The sequence below is a fragment of the Solea senegalensis genome, linkage group LG1 (genome assembly GCF_019176455.1).
Source record: "Solea senegalensis isolate Sse05_10M linkage group LG1, IFAPA_SoseM_1, whole genome shotgun sequence".
In the NCBI taxonomy this organism is placed as follows: domain Eukaryota; kingdom Metazoa; phylum Chordata; class Actinopteri; order Pleuronectiformes; family Soleidae; genus Solea; species Solea senegalensis.
Window position 1 is genome coordinate 17017780 of NC_058021.1, and position 26805 is coordinate 17044584.

At 38.4% G+C, this 26805-nt stretch overlaps 1 protein-coding gene across 2 annotated transcripts; it reads left to right on the forward strand.

The window, feature by feature from the left end:
• The first annotated feature begins 3021 nt into the window (after positions 1 to 3021).
• atp6v1h (ATPase H+ transporting V1 subunit H) lies at positions 3022 to 23422 on the forward strand. 2 transcript variants are annotated; one of them, XM_044036044.1, is made up of 14 exons: positions 3022 to 3101; positions 4281 to 4437; positions 5932 to 6031; positions 6646 to 6735; positions 7057 to 7170; positions 8790 to 8894; positions 9782 to 9841; positions 10785 to 10882; positions 11700 to 11892; positions 15285 to 15463; positions 15714 to 15839; positions 16474 to 16575; positions 16978 to 17091; positions 23020 to 23422. In XM_044036044.1, exons 2-14 carry the CDS (start codon positions 4334 to 4336, stop codon positions 23087 to 23089), a joined length of 1455 nt encoding a protein of 484 aa, XP_043891979.1. In that variant the 5' UTR covers positions 3022 to 3101; positions 4281 to 4333; the 3' UTR covers positions 23090 to 23422. The 2 variants fall into 2 exon arrangements, with proteins under 2 accessions (XP_043891979.1, XP_043891986.1); XM_044036051.1 differs by lacking the exon at positions 9782 to 9841.
• Positions 23423 to 26805: the final 3383 nt, after the last annotated feature.

A 26805-nucleotide genomic window follows, 5' to 3' on the forward strand; every position in this document is an offset into this window, starting at 1 on the left:
TTGCTACAATTTTTGTTAGTTAACAAAACATTTTTTTTTTTTTTTTAATTTAGTTTTTGTTATTTTGTTAGTTTGCGATAACTTTAATAACCTTGGTGCCAGGCAGATTCTCTCTCTGCCTCTCTTTGTGTGATCTAAGCCTTATGAAGTACGCCAAAGAGATGTTTTTCCAGAAATCCACATTTGAATGAGTAATTAAATTATGAATGTTCTTCAGGAGAAGGACAGGATAATTCTGCGCAAATTTACCGGTGTGTTTATGTGACATCAGTGACGGAGGTCATGGCAGTGGTTGGGCACCGGTGAGATACTTTAAGTAAGCGTGACAACTTTTGTGCATCATGATCATAAGAACTTTTTTTTTTTTTTTTTTTTTAAACAAACAACAAAAAAAACTATTAAAGGTTACTGGAGACCATGTACTGAGAGCAAGAATGGAACAGTGACCTGTGAGATCAAGCTGTTAACTTGACACATTTATACAAACCACCAAAGCAACTTTTTTTCTCTGGTTGCACAGTTAATGGAAACATAAAAATAAATGTGCATGAGTCAAGGACATGGACCTAACCTGTGTAGCATGCAGAATATACTCATTGTTTGTGTTGCTAGGCAACAGTCAAGCAGGGTTGTTTTATTTGCCATAGAACTGCTTACATAAAAACATTCATGAAATAGCATTTGTAGAACTGTACGTACATATATGTATTGTCGGCCTAATAAAGGTTCCACATTTAAGGTCATGTCCCTTATTTTGTTATACTAGCTAATTTTTGTCATTTCCTGTTTTGTTGTAAAATGTGCATACTGTCTCTTTTCAGGTGTCTTCACTTCCTGCCCTCCTGTGTTTCCCACTCCTTTGATTACCTGCACCCGCCCCAATGTGTTCCACCTGTGTCTAATTGTCTCTCTCCCCTCACTTAATGTATACCTGCCCTTCCCTAGTGTTCTCTGCTAGTTTGTCTTTGTCCTTAGAGGCAAGTGTTCCAGCATTATGTTCCTTGAGCGATTTCCTATCTTATTTAGCCAAACTTTATGCTTATTGACTAATGTTTTACCTCTGCCATTGTTTACCTTGAGTTTAACCTTGAGACTTGTTTTTACTATTGAGTTTTTTTATTTTTGGGTTCAACCTGTTCCTGGCCTTTATACTTAGTCAATCTCAGTGTTTCCCAACCCACACACCTGATTCAAATGGTCAGCTGATTAGCGGGGTCTACAAAAGACTGATAACGACCCATTCATTTGAACCAGGTGTGTTGGAGCAGGGCAACATCTAAAACATCTAGGACAGTGGTCCCACAGGACCAGGGTTGGGAATGACTGGTTTATCTGATGTTGCAGGATGTGTACTGATGTGTTTTCACTCCCTTTTGCCATCATGACTTTTCCTGACATTGGGTTAAGCTAGTAGGCTAGCATGAGGTGTAGCTAGTGGTTTCAGTTTGAGCCGCTGCCAGGTAACCTCTGAATTAAATTTATACCAAATACTTTGCATTTGTGGCAAGGTGTTTGTTGCTCAAAAGACGTTAATGTGATTCCTTTCTTTTTAATAGCTCTTTACCAGCTAATTCTGCTAGCTAACTATAACAGCCCTGTTCCAGTTTGACTGATTTTTGAATGTACTCTTAAGGAGTATATTGTTATGTAATATGTTGTATACGTCATAAGGAGTAGAAAATTAAATCACATTTTAAGGCCTTATTAATACTCTACATAAACATTAGTTCTTGCTATAGTTGACTTGAACACATGCACAACTATGTGTCTAGTTTGGTCAGAAGGGGCTGATGAAGTGGAAAAATGTCAAATGTTTTGTGAAAAAAAACATAATACCAATAATAATATTTGTGACGATATTTCATAGAATTTCAAAATAAAAGTGACATAAAAATGTACCATATGAAATGTATTATGATGTAAAATGAATAGGCCACATGAAACTGATTGGGGGACTGCAAATTTGACGCCTCTGGTCTATTTGGTCTGTCTATCATGTTTGCCACCCTACATATTCTATACTGTTAGTACTATTAGTACTACTGTCTTTACTGGGACACAGCTTCTGTTGCTTATCCTTATGGCTATAATCTGGCATATTAACATTTTGGTGGCCATGAAGGTGCAATGTACTGAAATAAGTAAATTAATGAATGTTGTATTTGGTCATGGTCATCATGCTAATCAAAGCTCCTCAATGAGAGCAATCAACTCACTTTAGACCTCAGTCACTATCACTTAAAGAAAATATATCATGATAACACAGCTCAATGAAATGGATTGGCCACAGTCATGTGTGTTTATTTCATTTTCAAGCCCACCAGAATGTTTGTTTCGTGACACACAGGATATCACAGTATTATTTTTATTCTGCCTCCTTGCTTCACTTTCCAATATTTGTTTGGTTTTAGGGGCTATCTGCAGTCCTGTCTGTGATTTTTAGCAAGGACACAGACTTATTTGGGGTTTAGGCATCTCAGGCAAACCATATCAGTGCACATTTCCAAAAACGATTATCTTTATTGTAGAAGTATCAGGTTTGTAGCAAAAGTTGGTGCTGTTATCTTGTCATTATTATTGTTTTTACCTCTGCCAGTGAGGCTATGTTTACCGGCATTTTTTTTCTTTGTCTGTTTGTTTACTTGCTTGTTTGTCTGTTTATTGGCAGTTAAACTAAACTATAAAAGTAAAGAATACAAACCATTTCTAGAGATAGTACCATTAGTTAAAATAAAAATTTTTTAGTATAATTTATCCATTACATTTTTAAGGGAAAATCTGTACTCAAATGTATGTCCTGTTGTCATTCAAACACCATACTATTTTTATTGTACTATTTGTTTTTTTATAAAAGCTCAAAGAGACAGTGTTGCAAAAGTTAGTTCATTCATTATTATTTTTTTATTTTGTTTTTATCTATGTACCTATTTATTTATTTATTTATTTTTTTTAGTTAATATTTCGTGTAATTTCTGAAGTGAAACCAGAGTGAGACCTCTACTGTCCTGTCCACTCCACTGCAGCGCCTGTGCATGTGACTGTCACATGATAGATCCGAGTGTTGTCGTCTATCAGCTGTTCGCTCAGGAAGCTGTTGCAGGGTGAGTCCGTTTTCTTAACTCATAATCTAATATTGTGTCGTTTTTACACACGCGTGTTTTGTCTAATTATGTCACGTTACTAATGCAGTTGCTCGTGAAGCTAAAGTCGGTTTAACTCCGCGTCGGAATGGATGGGAAGTTGCGTTGGCACGGCTAGCCCAGGTTAGCATCCCGAGCTTACCTTAGCGCTTAGCTTACGTTGTTATATGTGTCCCCTACAACGGTATTACTCAACATTTTTATTTGAATATGTTACATGTGACTATGGGTTTAATAGAAGCTTGTGTCGCGGGATGTGTAATGCTATGTTTTTTTTCTCTTCTGTTTTGGGTTAACCCATCAAGACTTGTCGTGACATTGGTTTAAGCTAGTTCGCTAGCATGGAAAGCAGTTGCTAAATAGCATCAGAATTACATTTATTTGACGCAATGTAAGGGTTAAATGAAAGCCAGTAATCGATTCAATTTACATGAGTGGCAAATCATTTTTTATTCCAAAAGTGTGACGCTTTCTTCCTGATAGCTCTGAACTAGCTGAACTGCAATACCCCCTGTTCTAGTTTAACTGATTACTAGAAATACTGTACATGTTGAAGATTATATTATGTTTTATTTCGTTATTGTGCAACAAACTTTCTTAATATGCTACTGACAGGCAAATGTACACATTTAAATACATTTATTTCACGCAATATACTCCAGCACAGCCTCTAAACAGATTTAAATTTCGTTTAATGTAAAGTGTGCATGAAACAGAGTTGCATCTTTGCAACATTTCAAATATGTAAACTTATTCCTTATTATTTTACTTTTTAAAGCGATTTTGAAATTCCTTTGACATTTTTGCATTTTCATTTCATCATGTGGCTCTTGCCATAATTTGACTGAAACTTATATCCTATGTATTTGATATTGGTTCTCACTTGGCATGTTTCAAGGACACACAAACCTCTTACAGTCTCCCTCAACGTAAGAAAAATGCAGAGAACAATTAGGAAGGTTTTTATTCTTAACTTTAAATGAAATCATTGAGCCATTTTATTGTTTATTAATTCAATCAATCACCATGACGCAGCAGCCATGGTATGTTGCACCATCTCCACTGAAGCTTGTCGTACAGAGAAGTGCCACAAATGTTGAGGCACTGTAATGATGTTATTTGTTGTGTGTTTTTATCCAGGTGTTGTGGATCTTTATTCTGACTCGTATACAGTGTAGTGGACAAATAAGAGCATGGATATTCGAGGGGCTGTGGACGCTGCAGTCCCCACCAACATCATTGCTGCAAAGGCAGCTGAGGTGCGGGCCAACCTGGTCAACTGGCAGTCCTACCTGCAGTAAGTACAAAGTGTGACCCATAATTTTAAGTGCACATTTGATTAATCCAAAAAAATGGTAAACGTCACATGATCAAAGAACAATGTAAATGAGAATTTACAAGTGACAATGTGGTGTTGTGAGAATTCAACTCCACTTACACTAGACTATATAAATAATTATGGACATAAATGACGTACTACAAAATGTGCATCACAGGCAATTTGGCACATGCAGGTTATATAAAAATGGACAAGCAATAGTGTAAACCTATCAGCAAGGTTGAAAGTGCAAACAGAAATTCTACATTTATAATTGCAGTCAACACATTTTTGAAGGTCTTAGATATGCAAATTATGACATGGGAAGGACAGTTATTCTCAGGTGATGGTAATTTTGATTCCATGTTGGATTGCAGGGCAGCATTATTTCCAGTGTACTCTATGCTAAAGGAGTTGCAAATGGAGGTAATGAAGCTCGTTCAAACAAATTCAATCGTCCTTGAGCCTGGTTCTGCCAGACATTTCTTCCTGTTAAAAGGGAGTTTTTTCTCTCCACTGATGCCTAATGTTTGCTAATTGGGTGAACTGTTGGGTTTCGCTTCTTTCTATAATATTGTAAGTTGTCTGCCTAATATGTACAGTGCCTTGTGATAATGTGTGTTGTAGGGCTGCAACTAGCGATTATTTTCAATTGATTAATTGAGTAATCGTTTCAGCCCCAGTATGTTGTCTTATGTTTGTTTGGTATGTTTGTAGTATGTTTGGTGCTACACAAATAAAATTGTATTTAATTTAGATAATTCAATGTCACCTCACTCAGTTTGGAGCCTTCTTAAGTAAATGTAATAATTCTGAGCCACCTAAATCCTCTGAAACAATTAATGGGGCACATGTCATGTACAATTTAAAACAATTTATTACAGTTTTTTTGAAGGTCTACATGTCCAAGGCTTTTTAGAAAAGATAAGCTCTCAGTACTTCAGTCCTTCGACATCCATCACTATTATACTTTACAGAGTGTAGTGTACTTGTTTAGAAATAGCTCTGCTGTAATTTCTGGCATGATTCACTGTCTTGAGTGATAGTTCCTCTTTGAATCGGTGCTCTTAAATGCAGAAAATGTAACATGACACATTTTTATCATTTTTCAAATGTCATCTGATTACTTGAATCCTTCTTTCATTTAGTATGAATGCACTACACCAATGCTTTAACTATAATTGCACGTCCTAATTTGCCATCCATTGTGGGTTTTCACTCGAACATGGTGTGTTTCCCGGGTTGATTACCATTATTGTTTAAAACAATATGTTCTTGCAATTGGAAGCAATATCCTTGTGAAAAGCCCAGTCTTTTAGTGTATCAGTAGCATACTGTACAGTACATGTATGTTACATCTTACTCCACAAGGAAAAAAAAATTGTACAGTGAATTTGTACTAAAAAGTAATTTTGGCACGAATCATTGTAGCTATATGCTAAAGTGGTAGAGTCTCTATTCCATTTCTTCTAGGAGTCAGATGATCTCAGCAGAGGACTGCGAGTTCATCAAGAAGTTTGAAGTGGCTAATTCTGACGAGAAACAAGTTATTCTGACCAATGAAGGACAACAGGTATGATTTGATTATCTCCTCACCTTTTCACTGCATTGTTTACCTTGAATTTCTTGTGTTTTTGAAAATGCTTGGAAAATGTTCTCTGCGGTTGGCTATTTATCATTTAAAGTTCCCAAACGTTTTCTATGGGAGCCCACTTTTTAGTGATGGAAAACCACCATGACCGAAATCACAGTAAAAAATGTTTCGATAAGAATACATTTGTGCACTAATTTACAGACGTATCTGTGACACCTAACATCATTTTGAGATGGTAAACAAATCATTTCCAAGAGATTTTTAATAAATGAATTACAACTTAATTTTATGCATGGTAATTAAATCTTAATTCAAAGGGTTTTGGGGACCCCCAAAAATTTCCGATGACCCATCTGTCTGTCCCAATTTAATCTTTGAGAATCACTCATTGATTGATTGATTTTTTTATACCAAAAATACTTTTTGCTTGTGCATGAAGTCTGAATTCATGACATGCCACTGGCACATATACATGCTGTTTTCAGACGTGCGAGAAAGAATAAAAACATCTCTTTCAATGTTTCATTTCAAGATGTATTCATGAGTCTCTCTGCCCTCCTTGGTTTCTGAGTATCTATTTTGTTTATGCTCAGTGTGCCAAGACCTTCCTCAACCTGATGGCCCACATCTCCAAGGAGCAGACTGTCCAGTACATCCTGACTCTGATTGATGACACCCTGCAGGTACACAGACCGACCCGGTGACTTTTGACAAATGAGACGTGCACTCACATATAAAGAGACAATTTGAGAAAACAATAGGACCACATTCTGAAAATAGATCATGTCGTTGTCAAGTTTTGGGTTTCTCCGTGCATGCAGATTTCTTGTTCACTGTCAGTTTTTAACTTAAACTATGACGTTTGAAATCTTTCTTTTATAATGTTAAAACCTATGCATATTGTACTTGTAAATTAATTTCTAATGTATTAGGACAAAATCAGGCAATAGCTATCGAATGATCGAATTGATCACACTTCCTCTTTTTTTTAATGACTCACTCAGGAGAACCATCAGAGGGTGAACATTTTCTTTGATTATGCCAAAAAGACTAAGAACACTGCCTGGTCCTACTTCCTCCCTATGCTGAATCGTCAGGACCCTTTCACCGTTCACATGGTGAGTTTGGAGATTATGTTTGATTGTATATGTGACAGTCGTTAGTATTTATTTATCCATTTGTCCCTCCCTTTTTCCCGGTTCTCATGAACACAAGGTTTTAGGGAAGCTGTGAGGGTTTTTCTTCAAGTTTGACACAGTCTGTCACTTGAATGCAAAGTTCATTCATTCACTGTCTACCGCTTCATCCACCACATGAGGGCACCGGTGCCAATCCCATCTGACATAGGGCAAAAGGTGGGGTACACCCTGGACAGGCCGCCACTCTATTGCAGGGCAAAGATAGAGGGACGAACAACCATTCCCTCTCACATTCACATGTCCAATTATTCTCTGCATGTTACTGGACTTGTGGAAAGAAATTGTCCTGGGATGCAAACCGGCAATTTTCTTGCTGTGGGGCAACAGTGCTAGCCACGTGTTCCGCTGTGTGTCCTTAACGCAAAGTTGAACTGACGTTTTTGTTATATTATATGCATTAATCCTGAAAAAACTGTAAATATTGTATAATATTGACGTGGTTATATAAACAAGTTCCTGTTTCATTATATTGTTCTGTACAATTTCTCCTCTGCCTTTGTCAGCCTAGAACCTGTTTTCTTTTCTTTTGGCGTGGTTGAGTGATTTATTTATATATATATGTATATATATATATATATATATATATATATATATATATATATTTTTTCTACAATAAACAGTTAATATCATTAGAAGTAATTTAATAGTTTAATCTGCACTCTCCACTAATTTCCTATGGGAGAATGGTTACAAAAACAAAAAACCTGTGAAGCGTTTTAATGTCTGAATTGGTGGCAAGATACGGCAGCAGATGATTCCAAGACTATACAAGATTGGTTACCATTCACTCTCGCCCTGCTCTGTTTGACTGGCTGGTGCATGTAGAACACGATCTCACAAGCCAGGCAATCCTTTACTATTGATAAATGTTATTGAGTCTCATCAAGAGGTGTTAAATGAGGTAAACATATGCACTCAGTGGGCTTTAAACAAGACAATTAAGTCTTAAAGCATGGTGTGGTATGTTTAGTTGCTATTGAAGTATAATTATAACATACTGGAGTTATTTTTTTTCAGACAAAAAGGATGTATTCCATTAAATATTTTACAGCCATGAATTTTTCACAGTTGTGACCCTGCTTCTAATCATAGCAAGGTATAAATTATTCCTCACAAACCAACCTCCCCCTCTTTTTCTTGAGAGCCGGCAATTGATGTAATGATTTTTCCCAGTACCCTCTTTCAACAAATAGAAGGACCACCCAATGGCAAACTGAGTGCTGTGATAGGGCACCCCCGCCCCAATTAAGAATAGCAGTAAGATGGCAGGCCAGCAGGTGGGCATTATGAGACCAGAGTCTGTGACACAACACTTTGACTCAATATTACATTCATGCTGTCTCTTGCTTTTAAACCACAGCCCCAACACTACATAATGCTTTCCTGGTGAGGAAGAAATTGGAGAGTGGAATGTGTGCCACCTAACCTCAGGACAAATTTGCAGTTAACAAGATATTGAAATTGTTAAAATACGGAAGTTTTTGCTGTAAATTGCTATTGTTAATAGGCATGAATTTGAAATGTCCCTTCATATTTAGGCGGCTAGGATCATTGCTAAACTAGCTGCCTGGGGCAGGGATCTGATGGAGGGAAGTGACCTGAACTACTACTTCAACTGGATAAAAAGTCAGCTCAGTTCACAGGTAAAATCATTTTCTAAATAATCCTCATGAAGAAAGGAAGTTATATTGTACATGAAGAATGCAGTATTGTAACTTTTCAATGCTTTCAGACTTAAGGTGCCAACGAAGTGACCAACAACAAAGTGTATATATAAAGTAATAGACATATGATAGAAAGTAAGAAAAGTAAAAGACAATTGTCAATGTTTTCACAATTCATTAAAATACATTTCCTCAATCTATATGTATATTCATAATTATTCTGAAATGTATGTTTGTTGTATTGTTAGGAAATGTCTAATTTATTGGGATCTACTGTAAACATTTAAATCACACATTTTGTATTTGTTGCATTATGTTGAAATATCGCCTCTTTAATTCAACCTCTAATCATCTCTAATTTCTTAGATATTGGGACACCAGCTTCTTGAGATTGTGTCTAATGGAGTTGAATTTATTCTCCCTTTTTACAAATTATCTCGTCAAAGTAATTTGTTATTCTTTTTGCTGTTCATTTGCTCATCATACTTAAATCCTACTGTTTACTGGCTCACCCTTCGATGTCAAATGTACTTCATATTGAGTTTCAGCAGTCTTGTCAGATCGAGATGGTCTGAAGCAAGGTGCCTGTTGTTGCACTGGAAGGTGTATGCACCAAGGAGCAGATAAAAAAAAAAACTGAATAATGATTCTGACTTTCTTTTGAACTGTACATAATACATCAGTATTTCTAAAATGTCTGGAGGTTGACAGCAAATTCTTTGCACTTTGAAACTTTCATTGTCTTTGCAAAAAAATTCCATTTATGGTCGACATGCAAGTACTTAGTGAGTAGTCCAGTGACACTAATAACTTGCCTCCAAATGTGAACAATTTTGCACCTGTTTTTTTTGCTTATCTCTCATTAGAACCTACATGGTACAGGTCCAGACACAGTTTCAGGAGCAGGAACTATATCCCCCAGTGAAGTGAGTATAAGTAGTGTGTCTTCAGTCACCCTGGTGCTTCCGGAAGGGTAAAAAGGGGCAGGGTTTGTGCAAGCCGCAACTTGTCAGCTATCACTGGACTTCCACGTCTTTCCTTTCACCTCTTGTTTCCCTCCCATCTTGTTCTTTCGCTCACATTTTCCATTTACACCTCCAGAAAGCTGGACAACTGAGACTTTTTAATGCAGTTTTAGAGAAGTTCTCAATTTCTTGACAGCATGGTGTTTGCTGCCACTGGTTGATTTTAACTGTACAAAATTGCATGCCGTAAGTCACTTCACCTTAATGCTGAAAGTGCATGACAAACAGCTTTTGCTGTACATTATTACAACAGTATAAAGAAAAAATTGATTAGCCCCTGCACAGCAGCAGCATCCTACCATTGTATGTCACATAGTGTGGTGATTCTGAGAAATGTGCTCAGGAATATATTGACATTAATGCTATAATAACTGAACATCTCTGCATTTTAAAGCAGGTAACCTCTGCTCCCCTACTCCTCTGCCGTCACTGTTGCCTGTTCTTACACTGGACTTCTTTGCTTCTGTTCCCCTTTTGTTAACAAATTAATGTAATCTACTTCCTTCTCTCAGCTTTCACTACTCTAATCTCACTTTACATTATTTTGCTCAGGTGTGATGGTGCTCTTTTCCCCTCGCTATCGCTGTGTATTGTTCTATTGAGTCTGTGATTTTTAGCATGTGTTGATGACAGACTTGCATGTGCACTGGCTCAGGTTTGATAGGTGATGGTGATGCAAGTTTTGGACTGGTGTTCTTCCATGTGCTGTCTCTGCTCGTCTACGACTCCATGTTCAGAGCTGCATTTCTTCTTGACCTTCTAACATTGTGTTTCTTTTTCTGATTGCACCGTCAAAGCTCACACTCTCACTGTCTGATTGAATGTTTGCCTCTGCCCTTTTCAGAGCTCTCAGTATGTCCAGTGTGTGGCTGGGTGCCTTCAGCTGATGCTGAGGGTCAATGAGTACAGGTTTGCCTGGGTGGAGGCTGATGGAGTCAACTGGTGAGTAAATGACTCCTCATAAACTTACTGAGTACTAAGTACTTACTGAGTCTGATACGGAGCAACTGTAACAAAACAATTTCCTTCGGGATAATAAAAGTATTATGATTCTGAACCTGGATCACCACATCTTTGCAGTCATTGACAACTTGTATTAAAAACAAATCTGTAACCTGACAAAATGGTAGCCAGTGATTCCCAAACTTTTTTTCATAAAAGCGCCCCTGTGCTTGTTTCCAAGACAAACAAGGTCCCCCAACCCAAAACTCCTGTTTACGCACACACACAAGCAAAAATAAAACTTATTTTATAGGATGTTGGGAGTCCACGTTAGACATGAATCAATTTATAAACTACAGTTTACTAACCTTTAAAAGTATGTGAATCTCGATTGGTCAAAAATCTTCTCAACATCATTGTCTGGACCCAGCTTGTGACATGCAGTATATTCTGGTGCCTGTTATTCTAAAACATGATTCTCACTTTTGCCTTTTAAAGCTTATTACTTGTTTTTTTTTTAATGTTGCATTGTAAAACTAGCCTTAACAAATTTGGTTTTGATAATTATTTCACATGTATGAGCTCCACATCTCTGCACTTACCAGCTTTTTATGAAAATGCATCCCTTGCTGTAGTTATTAGTCCTGTACTCTGAGTTTCCAGCCGCTGCCCTAACATTTCATTTTCTGCTATTATGGGGGCTAATAGATCAGCAGCATGTAAGCTCGAAAGCTTCACCATTAGTGAACTGGTGGTGAATGATGATGTCTTTCATATTTATTTTATATTTATTTGTTCACATTTCTTACTCTTTTAGCATCACAGCAGTGCTGAGCAACAAGTGTGGCTTCCAGCTCCAGTACCAGATGATCTTCTGTGTTTGGCTCCTGGCCTTCAGTCCTCAGCTCTGTGAGCAGCTGAGACGCTACAATGTTGTGCCAGCTTTGTCTGACATCCTCCAGGAGTCTGTCAAGGAGAAGGTCACTCGAATCATCCTTGCTGCCTTCAGGGTATGTGGAGAATCTTTCATTTGTTCTGTGTTTTTGCTGAAACTGCACTGAAAATGATCTGACTGCACTGGCAGAATGGCTGGTACTTATACCTATATACTGGATATTGTATTAACCCAGTGGTTCCCAACAATCTTCTTACAATAAAAAAGAAACAATGTTATTTGGAAACATAACTAATTAATCTCACATTTTAAAATTTCTTAATCCAGATTATTCACGATGAAAAGTGTGCATTTCAGACGCCATTGTTTAATTGTATCTTTCTTTTTAAACTCAGAACTACACATAGAACAATGTGATTTCAAAGAGACGCAGGCCTATCAACTGCCAACCAGGTCATCTTAAAATAAAGGCTGACATGGAGGACTGCCATCCTGTATGCAACAAGAACATGTGTTAACATCACAACATCCACTTGAGAATGTCCTTAGAAACTGAGACATTCACATTTGTCATGATAAAGTGAGAGAGAACAGAAGCACAGAAAGCCACGCAGAGTAGGAAGTCTCCGGGCAGCTGCCAGTATATTACGGGCCATGGTTCCATTGCTCAGCTTCTTAAAATGAAACCTTCCACCCAACAATTCCTCACCTCTCTCCATCTTCAGCTACTATCTCAGTCTCTCCTATCTGACTGACTGCAGGCAAGTCATTTCCAGCTTTCATGTCGGAGGTCAGTGCACACCAGAAGTAAACAAACTTGCGTTATCTGGGTTAAATTATTTTATTTATATATTTAATATTATATTGTTTAGTCTCGGCTGTATTTGTCGCAACGATTAATACTTTAACAGCTCTATTATTTATACACAAGCTACATTTCAGTAATTCAATTCAAACAAATATATAAGTCCCAATTAGGTAAGGGCCAAGAAGGTAAAGACAACATAAACACAACCAGACCAGTGTACCAGGAGTCAAGTAACCAGGATACAGAGTACATGTAGTTGATAACAAGCATAATAAAACAAATTAGGGCTGTCAGCATGAATGCATTAAATGCAATTAAATAGGGCAGAACATAGTCTTTTATATTTGTTTGTTTTGTCTTTCACATTATGTTGTTATGTGTTGGCAGTATAAAGTAGATGGTTGGACATATCTGGGTCATATATTATTTCCCTCCTCAGATTTGACTCTCTCTGTCATCCCTCTATGGTCACTCCCTATATTATCTGTAGCAGTACAGTAAATTGAGCTGTGTTCTGTACATGTTGTGCTGTTTTGTGTTTGTCAGGTGGCCACTTATGAATTGCACATAATATACCTAGACAGCATTTAATTGTAACAGCATAGGCCTCTTTTATCTCCCCAGGCTGAGTTGCTTTTTAACAGGGCACCAACACATGTCTTGAACCTGTGAGCAATACATTGGAAATCAATGTGACATTGTGTTGGTTATCGATTCCTCTTAAAGGTAACACACAGTGTATTGCCGACATATTAATAATCCACTGCTACAGCCACACCTTTATCTTGTCAACAGTGTTCATTATTCTGTGCATGGCCAGAATAATTAACTAAATATTCAAATAAATCATAACCAGTCCAACGTGGATTTATAAATGAATAGCTTCGATTATATTTGGATTTTGTCCAACCCACCAATACCAGACAGGCTCAGGGCCTTACTCAGAGCACAATAGTGTGGAAAATGGCATTGATTGCATGATTGAAACATGAGGTTATATACCAGTGGAGGAAAGTTAGAAGATATTTTTGAAACTCAACTGTACAGAAGGTTATTTTTTCTCACTTTTCTAGTCAGCAGGTCTAACCAATAATCCACTGTCATTGTAGGCTGAACAAAAAACATATCTGTGCTTCTCAGGGCCCATCTTTCCAAAGTGTTTTGTTTGCTTAGTCCAAGTAATTTGAAACTTTGGAGAAGCTTTCTAAGCTCAGTTGTATGGCGAGATCACAGCTAATTAAAAAGCAATGATGGGCAGCCAAGGCACACTCTGAAACATCTTGAAGTTCAGTGGGTTTTCCCTAGAGTTCTTCATCTTACTTTAGAGTGTTTGTGTTTCATATGGAAAAGGATAACAACAAAACAGATACTCGTGTTTGTTTGGAGACAATAGAGCTCTCAGACTTGTCATCTCGGAAGTGTTAAATCTCATACGTATTAGCAATATGAATTATTTTTTCTTTTTCTTTCTTTTTTGTTTTACAAAATCTGTCTACAAAATATATGACATTGCTCTGCATTGCTGTTTTCCCAAAAGTCCCAATTATGCAAATTAAACTCCTCATCACATGGGACCAGCAGTGGGACTTAATATCTCCCGCACCATCTGGAAGTCTTTGAACACATCATCAAAAGACAGCACTTGGGTGTTTTATAATGTGTTCACCCGAACTTGACTCTAATAGTATATGTGTTTACAAACATAAAGTTTGGCTGCAGACATTTTACCTTTAATGTTTGTGCCTTCAGGCGAGCAGGCTGCTGAAACTTGGATTATTTGACAGATGATGTGACTACAAAACAGGTTCTTAATAATTCCTATATACTACTTCTTAGCTGTAGTTATGGCATGTTTGGCTCCCAGGCTTCAATCAGGGATCTCAGACCATCTCAGTCCCTTTGCTTGCGGCAGCCACTTTTGTTTCACAGAATTTTCTCTCCATTTATAGCCTGAGAGCTTCTGGAACTTTGCCTAGAGAACTTGCCTCGAAAGTGGCTTTTATCATACTTGTTGAACATTGTGTTTTTATTACATCACAGGTCTGCATTCATCCACTTCACAGCTCACACAGCAAGACGTCAAACTGCATCCCTGCATGTTTTATATACCTTGAAGGAAATTCACAGCTTCATTCATGTTAAGATGATGTATAAATGTGGTTGTAAAACACTCTGGGAGGAGATTATTCATGATGTTTATGTAAAAGAATTATAGAATGCAAAATTGGACAAACTAAATGACATAAATAATCTTTACAAGAAATTATCTAGGTAATCCTTTATCCATTTATTCTTGGCCCGTAATCATCAATTGTTGTCATTCCCAATTGGCATTTGATTTCTTGTTAATCAATGATTTCAGTCCACAGCATGCTATAAGCCTGACATGTTTTTATAGCTGCATTTCTAAAAACATAAATCGTGTGATGAAAATGCTAAAAATACACAGAGCAGTCACAACATTAGAAACCACTTACCAGTTTTAATTTTGTGGCTAATATTTTTATTATTTTAAAATAACTCAAACTGTGAATTGTCAACATTGTCAGTTGATTTTATGTGGTGCAAAGAGTTAACAGGTTTTTGTGGGCAATTAATTACTCTTTAATCACTTGACTCAGGCAGTTAACACCCGTATGAGTGAGTGAAGTCATGAATATACAACATCAGGTTGTTTGCCCTTCTGTTTTCCTTGGCAGAATCTTCTGGAGAAGTCTGCGGAGCGGGAGACTCGTCAGGAGTACGCTTTGGCCATGATTCAGTGCAAGGTGCTCAAGCAGCTGGAGAACCTCGAGCAGCAGAAGTACGACGATGAGGACATCACTGAGGACATTAAATTCCTGCTGGAGAGGCTGGGAGAGAGTGTGCAGGATCTCAGGTACCAAGTCATTTCATTACATGCATAATCATTTCCAGCTGTTTGAAAAATATTGGAATGCACAAAATAATCCTTGAAGAAATGTTAGAAAAAAAAAAATGTGTATTTGATACCAGCACTTTATTTGACACCATCACTCTTAATAATGGAGCGGTTGAAAGGAAGTAGCTTTTCTTCTTTCTCCAATGGAACAAATAGCATTGATGATCTTCAAAGCTTTGTCTGCATCACTGCTTTCTTTATTCTACAGCTCATTTGACGAATACAGCTCTGAACTCAAGTCTGGCCGTCTGGAATGGAGTCCCGTGCACAAGTCTGAGAAGTTCTGGCGTGAGAACGCTGTCCGTCTGAATGAGAAGAACTATGAGCTACTCAAGTAAGATGAAGCATGTACAGTAACGAATACTTCTTCATGAAGATCTTAATGAGATTGCAACTTTTATCCATAAAGACGAATGACACGCTCAGGGTTTTGCCGCAAAAAAAACCTGCCAATTAAAAGAAAAAGATGAATTGATTATTAAGCGATTTGCAGACATTCATATTCAAAGGAAGAATCCAACTGACTGATATGATTCTGTGACTTTGCCTCAGGCACCAACATGAGCTTGACATTTTTGAGAGACATAATTACCTGTTTTTTTCTGTCATTACTTGAGACATTACTCCAACTTTAATTGCCCTCCATTTATATTTGTCTGTGTCCACATTTTCTCACCCTCACTCTGTCTCTTTGAATCTGAATGTTTCATATTTTCCGACAGTGTCACATCTCCTATGTCCTTTGTTTTAAAATGACACTGACCTTGTGTTGCCAAGAGATTAATGCCTTTTCATATTCACCTTTTCTTCATGGGCACATTTTTTTCACCTCATCTTTCTTTTATGATTCAGAGTCTTTGCCAAGGAGCGTCTGAGAATCTTTTTTCTGAGCTTATAATCTTTTGCCTTTTGACGCAGAGAGACCTCTCCACTTACACGCCTTCCTTTGTCTGCCTTTTTTGCAACAGGATTTTGACGAGGCTTTTGGAGGTGTCTGATGATCCTCAAGTCATTGCAGTGGCAGCTCACGACATAGGAGAGTATGTGCGACATTACCCACGTGGCAAAAGGTGAGACATTTTCTGTAATGAGTGGATGCAAATACTGAAACACCTACTTGCACTTTGACTTTTGTGGGTCCAGAGTTGAGTGTCTGGTTGTTTTTGTTGTCTGTTTCTAATTTTGAATAATTGACCCATGTTTCTCCCACACTTTGGTGTCTTTTAACTGAGAATATGCTGAACTGCTACTTAAAAGAAGCCAGTGTGTGTGTAGTTCACCAGGTTTGATGAATATTGATATATTACATACATATATATTTAGTCCTCCAAAATACATAGACCATTTAAGTCTGGCAGGATTATATTTCCTGATGCTGCACCACTCAGTGACCTAAAGGATGAAAATGGGTCCCTTTTTCTGTGCTGGTAAAGGCTTTCACCCATTATTCCTTTTATTTCCTCCATGTTCAGGGTGATTGAGCAGCTGGGAGGAAAACAGCTGGTGATGAATCATATGCACCACGAGGACCAGCTTGTCCGCTACAATGCCCTTTTAGCTGTGCAGAAGCTGATGGTCCACAACTGGTATGAACATTGATTATATTCCATGTCACCTTGTGAGGTTGTAGTGGTACCATAGAGATGGAAATAATAGAGCATATATAGCTGTTTTGCTGTCTCTTTAGTTTGAAAATGAAGTTGGAAATCAGTCTTATAATAATGAAGATGAAATTAAGCGATAAACGAGTTACTCAAGTTTAGTGCGTTTAACACGCACAGCCCTAACAATGTCTAATCTGTCCAAAGGTGTGAATCTTGAATGTATTCATTACAAGACATAGTCAAGTCTATTTGGTTAATTAGAGAGAATACTATTATAACAATGTACAGGACAAATGAATCTGGTTTGTGAAGATCTTCCTCCCATAGTTATGGAGGATTTTTATTTATTTATTTTTTTTCACAAATTAAAGGTCTAGTGTGCACAAAGGAACTTTTCGTTCCTCTTTGTTTGAGCTTCCACGTCATATGCCAAACCCAATGATTTTCCCTTCTATTTACCTCTAAAGTCAAAAAATAGGAAGTCAGTTAAGAAGTCAGAAAAACCATGGATGCAAACATAGCGCGAGCTGTCAATTGTTTTGCCGTCAGCCAATGACAACACTCTACATGGTTTTATGTGTACACAAAGAGCATAGCATCATGTCCACGGATACAAATTGAATAGCACTGTGACTCCATGAAACAAGGCTCATTCTAGGGCTTTAGAAACCAAACTATTTTGTACTTTTCAGTATGCCTTCCTGTTGTTAGTTTTGAGGGTAACTGCTTTGGTTGCTCTTTGTCAGTGTGGCTGCAGTGTAACGGTTGGATCCCTGTGTGTATATGACACTTTGCTGTCTTGGCTAATGAAAGGTTAGAGTTGTTTGACTTTAAAAGAAATGTGGTTATTCTCTTTCCTGAATGAAAGAGGATATTCATGTCTGTGTGGTAAATGGGTATCGGAAAGTGTCTGGTTAGCTCAGCTCATAATACTTTATAACACACATTCACTTTTAATTTAATTAAGATTGCACATGTGAAAAGTCAGACTTTCAGATTCATCATCTTCCTTCACAAAGATTCTCTAAGTGATGGTATCAGCCATCAGTATCTCATGAGTGACACACTGTTACCATGGTAAAAATACGTCAACAGCAACAAAAAAAAAAGGTTTTTGAATAATGAAGGTGTTCTTACAGTAATTTGAAGGCAAATATGTTTATTCATCAGAAAGTTCTGACAAATGTGAAATGTCTTCATCAGCTTATGCATTGCTCATAGTTCTTTGGCAACAAATGTATTGTTCATTTAAAACAAAACACTCTAACAGCACCAGTACTGGTCAACACTTCATCTTAATCTGCATCTCCTCTCACTGAACTCCCAGTCACCTTTGTGTGTTTTTTCTGTTCTACTGGGAAAACTAAAAACCAACAAACAATGAGTGAAAATGTGTTTGTTTTTTGCTATCTAAAACACACTCAGTTCCCCGAGCAACTGATGATTGATGTAGTGCTGCTTCCCATCTAAGTGATCTGGATGTTCATTGTAACCTGTACTGTGTGTTTAGTGGAGTGTGAGCAAATGTTTATTTATTCACTACAGCACCTACAGTAGAGAGCAAGACCTCTCCCTCCTTTTCCCCTCAATGTTCTTTAATACTGTAGCATTTGCACTGAAATGAATCTTATTTTCATCTGTAATCTGGGTCTGAGACATCTCCCTGGGTCTGAGATTACATCAGCAGTGCAGTGTGGGTATAATTACATGTTTTTTGAGTTGAAGAAGTTGATATTACGTGAAAGATATTCAACCATTCACAGGGTCCACACAACGATTCAATGACTAGCATTGTTGCCTCACAGCAAGAGGGTTCATTCGAGGATTGCATGTTCTTCCCATGTGCGAGTGGGTTCTCTCCACGTACTCCGGCTTCCTCTCACAGTCCAAAAACATGCACATTGTTAAGTTGATTGGTTGCTTCTCTCTGTGTATGTTTGCCCTGCAATGGACTGGCAACCTGTCCAGGGTGTATAAGAAACGCTCGCAACACTCATGTAAAAGAAAAAGCAGTAGAGAATTAATGGATGAATCATTCACAGATTCTTTTTCAGTACATAAAATGTAATTTTCTTTGTTCGTACATTTCCTTTTACATCTACTTCTTACTCAGCCACGTGATAAACTCGGCTTGCATTGACGTGTGAAGAGTATATAATTGTCACTGAAGAGAGAAAAGACGAGGTTAAAGACTTTAGGATTACAGTTAGTGTCATTTTTCTGTGATATTTACTGCATTTACTGTGATGCAGGGTTATGTCTCAAGGTTGTTTTGTCGCAGTGAGTTGAATAAGCAGCACCAAAACTCATGGCCTTCATTGGGACATAAATGTTTAAATGGTACAGCAGGATGAGATGATGCTGATAGATGGTAATGTTTGGTTTTTTTTTTTGAAGCAGATCTCCATTCACCCACAGACCGACTGATGTTTTCAAAAGCAAGTCCACACACCCACGTCACCTTGAGTGGGCTGCCCTGTTGTTGTTGTTTCCGTGAGATCTTCTCACTGAAGGTCTCTGCTGTCATGACAACAGGGACAGATGAATGTGTGAAGTTGGAAACTGCAATGATGTTATCTGTGTGCACTTTGGTCGGCTTTGTAAAGCCCTCATTGTTTTTTGTAAGTGCTCGTGGGTCTAATAAGTTGCGAGTGAATGTATTTTTTCCCTTCAAATTTATGCCGATATGTGCTTTTATTGATGGACAGTCTGTCTTTGTGTTGCACAGTTTCTAGAGGTCAGTAGTTAACATGTATTGAAAGATATCTGCATTATACTAGCTTGGCTGTCAAGGCCAGTCAAATACCACAGTGTGTGTCTTCAAGACCACTGTGTGTTTCTAATTAAAAAGCCACAGGGAAGGAGTGCAACATTCAATTTCAAATCCTCCTCTCCAGTACTCTGAAATTGTCAGTGAATAGAACATACTTGATTTCCAATGACTGAATGGAGTTCTACCCCAGATAAATATTACAATTACAAGGGAATGTGAACCAGGAAAAGTCACCCGCTTGGTTTTAAACAGTTTCTTTTTTACCTTTTATAAAATCTCATGGTTAGAACCAATCACCAGAGGGGGGCAAATCTCAAACGCCTGACAGTTACCACAGAGTAAATAATAATTTATCTTTATTAATCCCCTTTAGGGGAAATTATTCTCTGCATTTGACCCATCCTAGAATTAGGAGCAGTGGGCTGCCACACTGAGTAGCGCCCGGGGAGCAATGGGGGTTGGGTACCTTGCCCAGGGATACCCCAGCCCTTTCGACCTGGTGGGGACTTGAACCGGCGAACTTCCGGTTACAAGCCAATTTCCCTTTCCACTTGGCCACACAGTGTATATAAGAAAAATAAATAGAGATGGAAAAGGTGCATCTGCATAGTTACTAGCAGTGGCAGTGAGTTGTGTTGGTAGTTGTGGCTGAACCTTTGGTCTTTGGTCTTCACTGCAGCAGCTTGAAATGACACAGACTGTTGAATTTTGTGCAAGGAAGAAGTTAAGTTGATATTTATAGGTAAATGTCTCCCTTGTTTGTTACGACGCCACCTACTGTTGATGTACGTACACTAGGCGTCAGAACATTAAGTCCTTGAATTTGTGGAAATTGATTGTGGAAAGTCCTTGAATTTGATGTCAACCAAGTGTGGGAACCCTGATTTTTAAAAATCGTATTCAGCCCCTTTCTCATGTCAGATACCAACACAGTCATTCTACCAGTATTGGTCACATCACAACACCGATGTCAAGTATCGTATTGGCACATCACAAAAGTTATGTTTTACCTCCAGGATTTATTGAACAGTGAATTATGAAGATTTTGTGTAATTTTGTTGATCAAAAAATATATCCATTTATGGCGCATCTGCCGTTATAAGCAACAGAAAGCACCATGGTTTCAGAAGACTGACGATAGAACTCCATTATGCCACACTACACTCTTAATCAAGCTGCTATTTTCAGCTCAGTTAAAGGTTAACGCTGAGAGTCGTGAAGGTAGAGTTTCTCTTCTTCTTCTTAAAAGCTGAAACATTTTTCACAACACTGAGTTGAGTACTTGACAGAAGAGTGGGTACAGAAGAGAGGTTTTAAAAGCTGCTTGATGGATTTGATAGCGAGCAGGTGTGAGGGGATCATGTTCCGCATCAGAAATATTTTGCAGCCCTTTTTTTTGTTGTTTTTTTCTGTTAGCATTAAGGTAAGTGTCATTATGGCACATCTGAAAAATGTTACAGCCGAGGTGAAAGAGAAACCTTAAAAAAAAAGTCTGACCTTTCCAAAACAAATGGCATTATATTTCGGTCGTTAAAATTTCACCATGTACAGGTCAGAGTGAGCAAGAGCATCATTCTGGAAACCGAAAGCTCATTTGTGATTTCATACTGATATTAAAAGCCCTCATTTCCAAACAACTGACAACTTGATCAGAATAGAAATACACCTTTGTATTCAGGAGTGCACGTTAGTTAACAAGATCTAGCTTAATGTCATCAGCAGTCCCTGGCAACTTAATGTAAACATTCAAAATACTGAACATTTAAGCACTGAGCGTGACACATAAGTGCAATAAGTGAGGGAGTGGCATAAAAAATGTACATACACATAAAAGTTCTAGATGTAAAGCTGTTGTGCAAAACTTTAAAAAAAAAACACAAATGTCTGCTGCAGTCAAACCTTCGTCAAATGAGTTCAAACAGTGCAGATTACGTGTATCAGCTCCGCGTGAATCTCTTTGTTTTTCTCAGTGTAGAAGTTTTCCCGACTGAGCAGAATATGCAGACAAAGCACAACAGCGCAGTGACACAGCTGAAAACGAAATGAACCTGGATGCTCAGTAGGACACAATCGTATTTTAATCACGATCACGATTTTTGGCTTCTCGCAGTTGTTGATTGTGCAGTATAAAAAAAACGCGCTCTAACAGCAATCAAATGCTCTCTGGACTTGCTGCCTGCTGTTCCTTTCACCACACAGCTCCAATTGAGCTTCCTGTATGCAGTTCGGACGGGCAAAACTACCTTAAAAGACAGATGAACAATAACTTATAACTTACCCTAAATTAAGAGACCATGTCACTCCTGTGTAGCTCTTTTCAGGATTGATTTTAAAATTGTATTGTTGTTTTTTGAAGGTCGTAATTGTTTGGCACCATCTTACCTCTCTGAACTCCTTCATCTTCACACTCCATCCCAAGCTCTGAGGTTTAACAACAGGTTGCTTTTAAATGTGCCTAAAACCCGCCTAAATGCAAATCATGCACTCATGCCCTCAAACTGTGGAACGATTTACCCTTTGAAATTAATTTATTAATTAATCATATAAATCACTTTTAAAGACCCACCACTTCACTTTGGCCTTCACTTCAGGATGAGAATCGTCAACCTGAACACTTCTGTAAATCACTTTGGTCAACCCTGGTTGTGTTTAATTGTGCTCTCGAAATATAGTTGACTTGACATGTTTGGGACAAAATGCACGAGTTACAGTAAACGGCCGATAAAGTGCACTGAAGGTTTTTGAGTTATCTTAATATAAATAAATGGTTCCGGTGTGTCACCATTTATCTATTTTTAATCCGAAAAAGACCTGCAATTCTTTGTTCCACAACTGTACATTTTTCCTATTTTGGTTTTTTAACATAATGTGCAAAGAGGAGAAACTGCATTTGCTTTAAAGCCACTTAATGTCACCCTACACTCCCATGTGCAACCTAATAATATCAGAAGAGACTTTAGAAGGATTTTAGAAGTTGCTATGTCCTTGTCTCTGCTTTGATGACTCATCTCGTACTTTCATCTATGGGAGTTTACTGACTTTCATCCAGACCCTTTCGATGCCTCTTGTCGGTGGAATGTCGATAGAGTGAGTTGTGTTGACTGTGAAAGGTCTAAACTGTTGTTTCTCTGTCACAGGGAGTACCTGGGAAGACAACTCCAGTCCAGTGATCAGCAGCAAGCTCCGGCCGTGGCAGCTCGCAGCTAAACTGTTCCTGTGCACGTGTGATTGTGTGTATTACTGTGAGGATGAGTGTGCGTGTGTGTATCAGCCATTTTAATGATCAGCGACTCATTTTGCTGTTACGACTTGAAAATCAATTTCCTCCCTCCACCTACATCATCTACATCTCAAATGATCCTTGATGTTACTTGATTTGACTGTCTGTTTCGTGACGTGCCCTCTTGGCTAAGTGACGTGTGGTGATTGAATTCGCACTTTACGTCTGTGATAATGTATAAAACTGCGAGTTATTTAAGTCTTAACCTGTAAAACATTGTTTGTGTCCAAATAAAGATGCTTATCTATGTGCTCCTCGGACATGTCGGCTCTTTCACATGGTTTGTTGAGTTGAACTGCGCAATAACAAGATATGTGAGAGAGAAATGAATGCAACCTCCACCCAGTTACAAGAATCCTTCATGTTCAATCAAAATGTCCTTAAACGATCCTTCAATGCTCCTGTTTTGAACTCGATTAGTCATCGTTCCCTTCACATTTATAAAGGAAGTAACATGAAGACTTTTGAAGTGTGCACACCAGAACAACTCTGCCACACATTCTGCTTTTATTATGTTGAGTTTTTCTTCAATTATGTTTTCATAAGGTTATGGTTAAGAGGTTTTAAAGGTGTTTTTCTTTTTCTTTTTGTTGCCCCCACATCTTAGAGCTTGAGGTATTGTGGTGTCTGCACTGACACCTCAGGAACACAAAGATTTATGGTCACAGTGATGTCCTTTGTTTATTTATTTATGTATTTATTTTAAACACAAATGTGCATTAGGAGCATCGTTTTGAATTGGGCACAAATATTCACATGGCTGGCTGATGAAGTGAAGATTTGGTTTAAAAAGACAGGGTAGAATAATTTTTTGAGCCAACTTCATTCACAGAGCACCACCATTGTTGTAGCAGCGATGTCCCAGCTCTGTACATTTCACAAAGATTCAAAAATGTAAATATTTGCAGGTTTCTTTCATTTTCTTACACTGTTATATCAAATGTTTGCCAGACATTTGAAAATATTAATGGTCTTCGGTAAAATAGCGATCCTGTTTTTAGACTAGCATTTCCCAAACTTCATCTATGGAGGAACCACTTTTGTAAAGTAGTGGCTAATTCACAGCCGTATCTGTGAAACAATATCATTTAGCATTGAGGAACAAATCCCGATGATTGGTAAATGAATTAAAATGTCATCTTATGTGTGTTATTTGACATATATACACACAAATATATTATTTTTGGGGACCCAAAAAAATCTTGCGCAATCCATTTGTGGGCCCCGACCCAGTCTTTGGGAAGGTATTAAAAAGATCAATCTGTACAGAAAACAGTGATTATTTGCAGCTGGCTTTCCCACGTCGTGTTTCATGGAGGAGAACCTGACCGATCATTTTTTACCAAGCAGGATGAGTACTGAGGACTTAGTTACCGCTCTGGCTTCTGGAATGATCCCAAACATGCAGCAATTTCACTTTTCCAATGCTGATGCGAGTGAGTTGGTGAGTCCAGTGTGGAGTGCGTCCATCAGAATTTCAATTGCATCCGAGTCGCCTTGACCTTCTTTCCCCGTCCATGACTGTACACATCACATGCTTCCCTTCAGTCATCCAGCGCTCACCCTGAATGCAACAATCGCACAGCAACAAGACTCTTCCTTCAGAGAGAGCACAAAGCTGTGTGGATGTATTTTGACTGATTGTTGTTACCATAGTAGGAGCGTGTTTTAAGGGAAAAAAAAAAGATGAGCCCAAGGATGTTTTTTTGTTTGTTTGTTTGTGTGTTTTGTACCTGCGGTGTGCTTTATTCAGTTTGACTCCCTGTAGGACAATACTCCCCCGTCAGTGTCAACACATTTGAATTGAGAACCATGTGTGCAATTAGTCTCTGTTTTGTTTTCTCCAGCACTTCAGCAGCAGTCCCAAGACTATTGAGGAAATCTCTCTCTATCTACTCTCTCCGATATACCTAAAATATGTAAAAGTACATTTTTAAATCACTAGAATATATGCATGAGGATCTTTGCTGAATTTACATATCAGGTTTTGTTGAGTACAAAGGCTTGAGGTGATAAAGTTGAAGACCTTCACACACACAACTATAGAGTGCTAATTATTGTTCGCACTATATATTATATTCTCTTCTATTTCTTTTCACTTGTCTGAATAAGTAAAAGATGAATTTATTAACTGTGGCTAAAGAATGGTATAGCGTAGATCAGTGAGAGAAACCACTAAGACCCCTACGACTACTCTGAAGGAGTTACGAGCTTCAGCTGCTGAGATGGGACAGATTGTGCATATAGCAGCTGCTGCCTGGGAGAGTGGCGCTGTTGAAGAAAATTCATATTGGATCTCGACTAGAGTTCGCCAAAAGGCATGTGGAAGACTCCATGGTCAAGTGGAAGAAGATTCTTTGGTCTGATGAGACCAAACTTGAGCTCTTTGGCCATCAGACAAGATGTTATGTTTGGCAGAAACCAAACACTGCAGATCACCAAAAACACACCATCCCCACTGTGAAGTATGGTGGTGGCAGCATCGTGCTGTGGGGATGTTTCTCAGCAGCCGGTGCTGGAAGGCTTGTAAAGATAGAGGGCAAAACGACTGCTGCAAATTCAGTCAATTATTCAGTCTGCAAGAGAACTACGGCTTGGGAGAAGATTTATTTTCCAGCCAGACAATGATCCAAAGCATACTGCAAAAGCTTCACAGGAATGGTTTAAAAAGAACCAGGTAAATGTTCTGGAGTGGCCGAGTCAAAGCCCAGACCTCAATCCTATAGAGAATTTGTGGCTGGACTTGAAAAGGGCTGTTCATGCCCGATACCCACACAACCTGACAGAGCTTGAGCAGTTTTGCAAAGAAGAAAAAAAATGCAGGCTTTTTAATGTTATTTTTCTGCTCTCTTTTGTTTGGTCTCTGTAAACTGATATAACATCATTTGTTTGTTGTGTCCTTCCTGATGTCAGGCTCTGTCAACCATTTCTATCAGACCTGACTGACTGACTGACTGTGAGTATACAGCTGCACAGCAGGGACAGGTGGGGACAAGATGCATTCATCCCATCAAACTTCTGAATGGAAATAAATATTGTTGTCTTTTTTGACATCGTCCTTTGACTGCTTGGCCTTGGCTCTTAATTCAGAAAGCGTTCATATAATCTTTAACTATGGAACACAAAGCTGCTTAAGACTCGGCATAAGTTTTAAAACATGATCAAAAGAATCTATTTAATATTAACACCTACAGTTTTGTTAACCTTGTCCTTGTGTTTTTGTCAACCAGCCCTCAAATCAGCTTCCTGCCTCGTTCAAACTCTGTCGTGCTCGTCTGGAGGAGCTGAGGTGCACAGAGTCAATATTCGTGCGGAGGATCATTGCCTCTGGCTGCGGTCACCTGCTCTCTCCTCTGCTCTCTGAGTGTTTATTTACAGTGGCTGATCCTCTCTCGTCCCTGTGCATATACTCACCTGCAACAACTGAGCGAACTCTGGACCCTGAAACAGATGGTTTTTCTTCCCCTGATGCCCTTTTTATTATGCTGCCCACATTTGGAGTTCACAGTCAAGGCAGAGGAACAAACTCCCCCAGGGCCTCATATGTATCGTCTCCAAACTTTGTCCCTCCCTTCATGTGTGAATTTTTAAACAAACTTTCAGGTTTAATTGAGCTTGTGAGTTTCCCATCCACGCTCCCAGA

Bases quoted from the DNA above. Each gene is read 5' to 3' on its own strand.
- atp6v1h (XM_044036044.1), top strand. From the start codon at position 4,334: ATGGATATTCGAGGGGCTGTGGACGCTGCAGTCCCCACCAACATCATT. The intron at 15,464-15,713 runs GTACCAAGTCAT...TTTATTCTACAG, and splicing joins GAGAGTGTGCAGGATCTCAG to CTCATTTGACGAATACAGCT. The intron at 16,576-16,977 runs GTGAGACATTTT...CTCCATGTTCAG, and splicing joins CATTACCCACGTGGCAAAAG to GGTGATTGAGCAGCTGGGAG.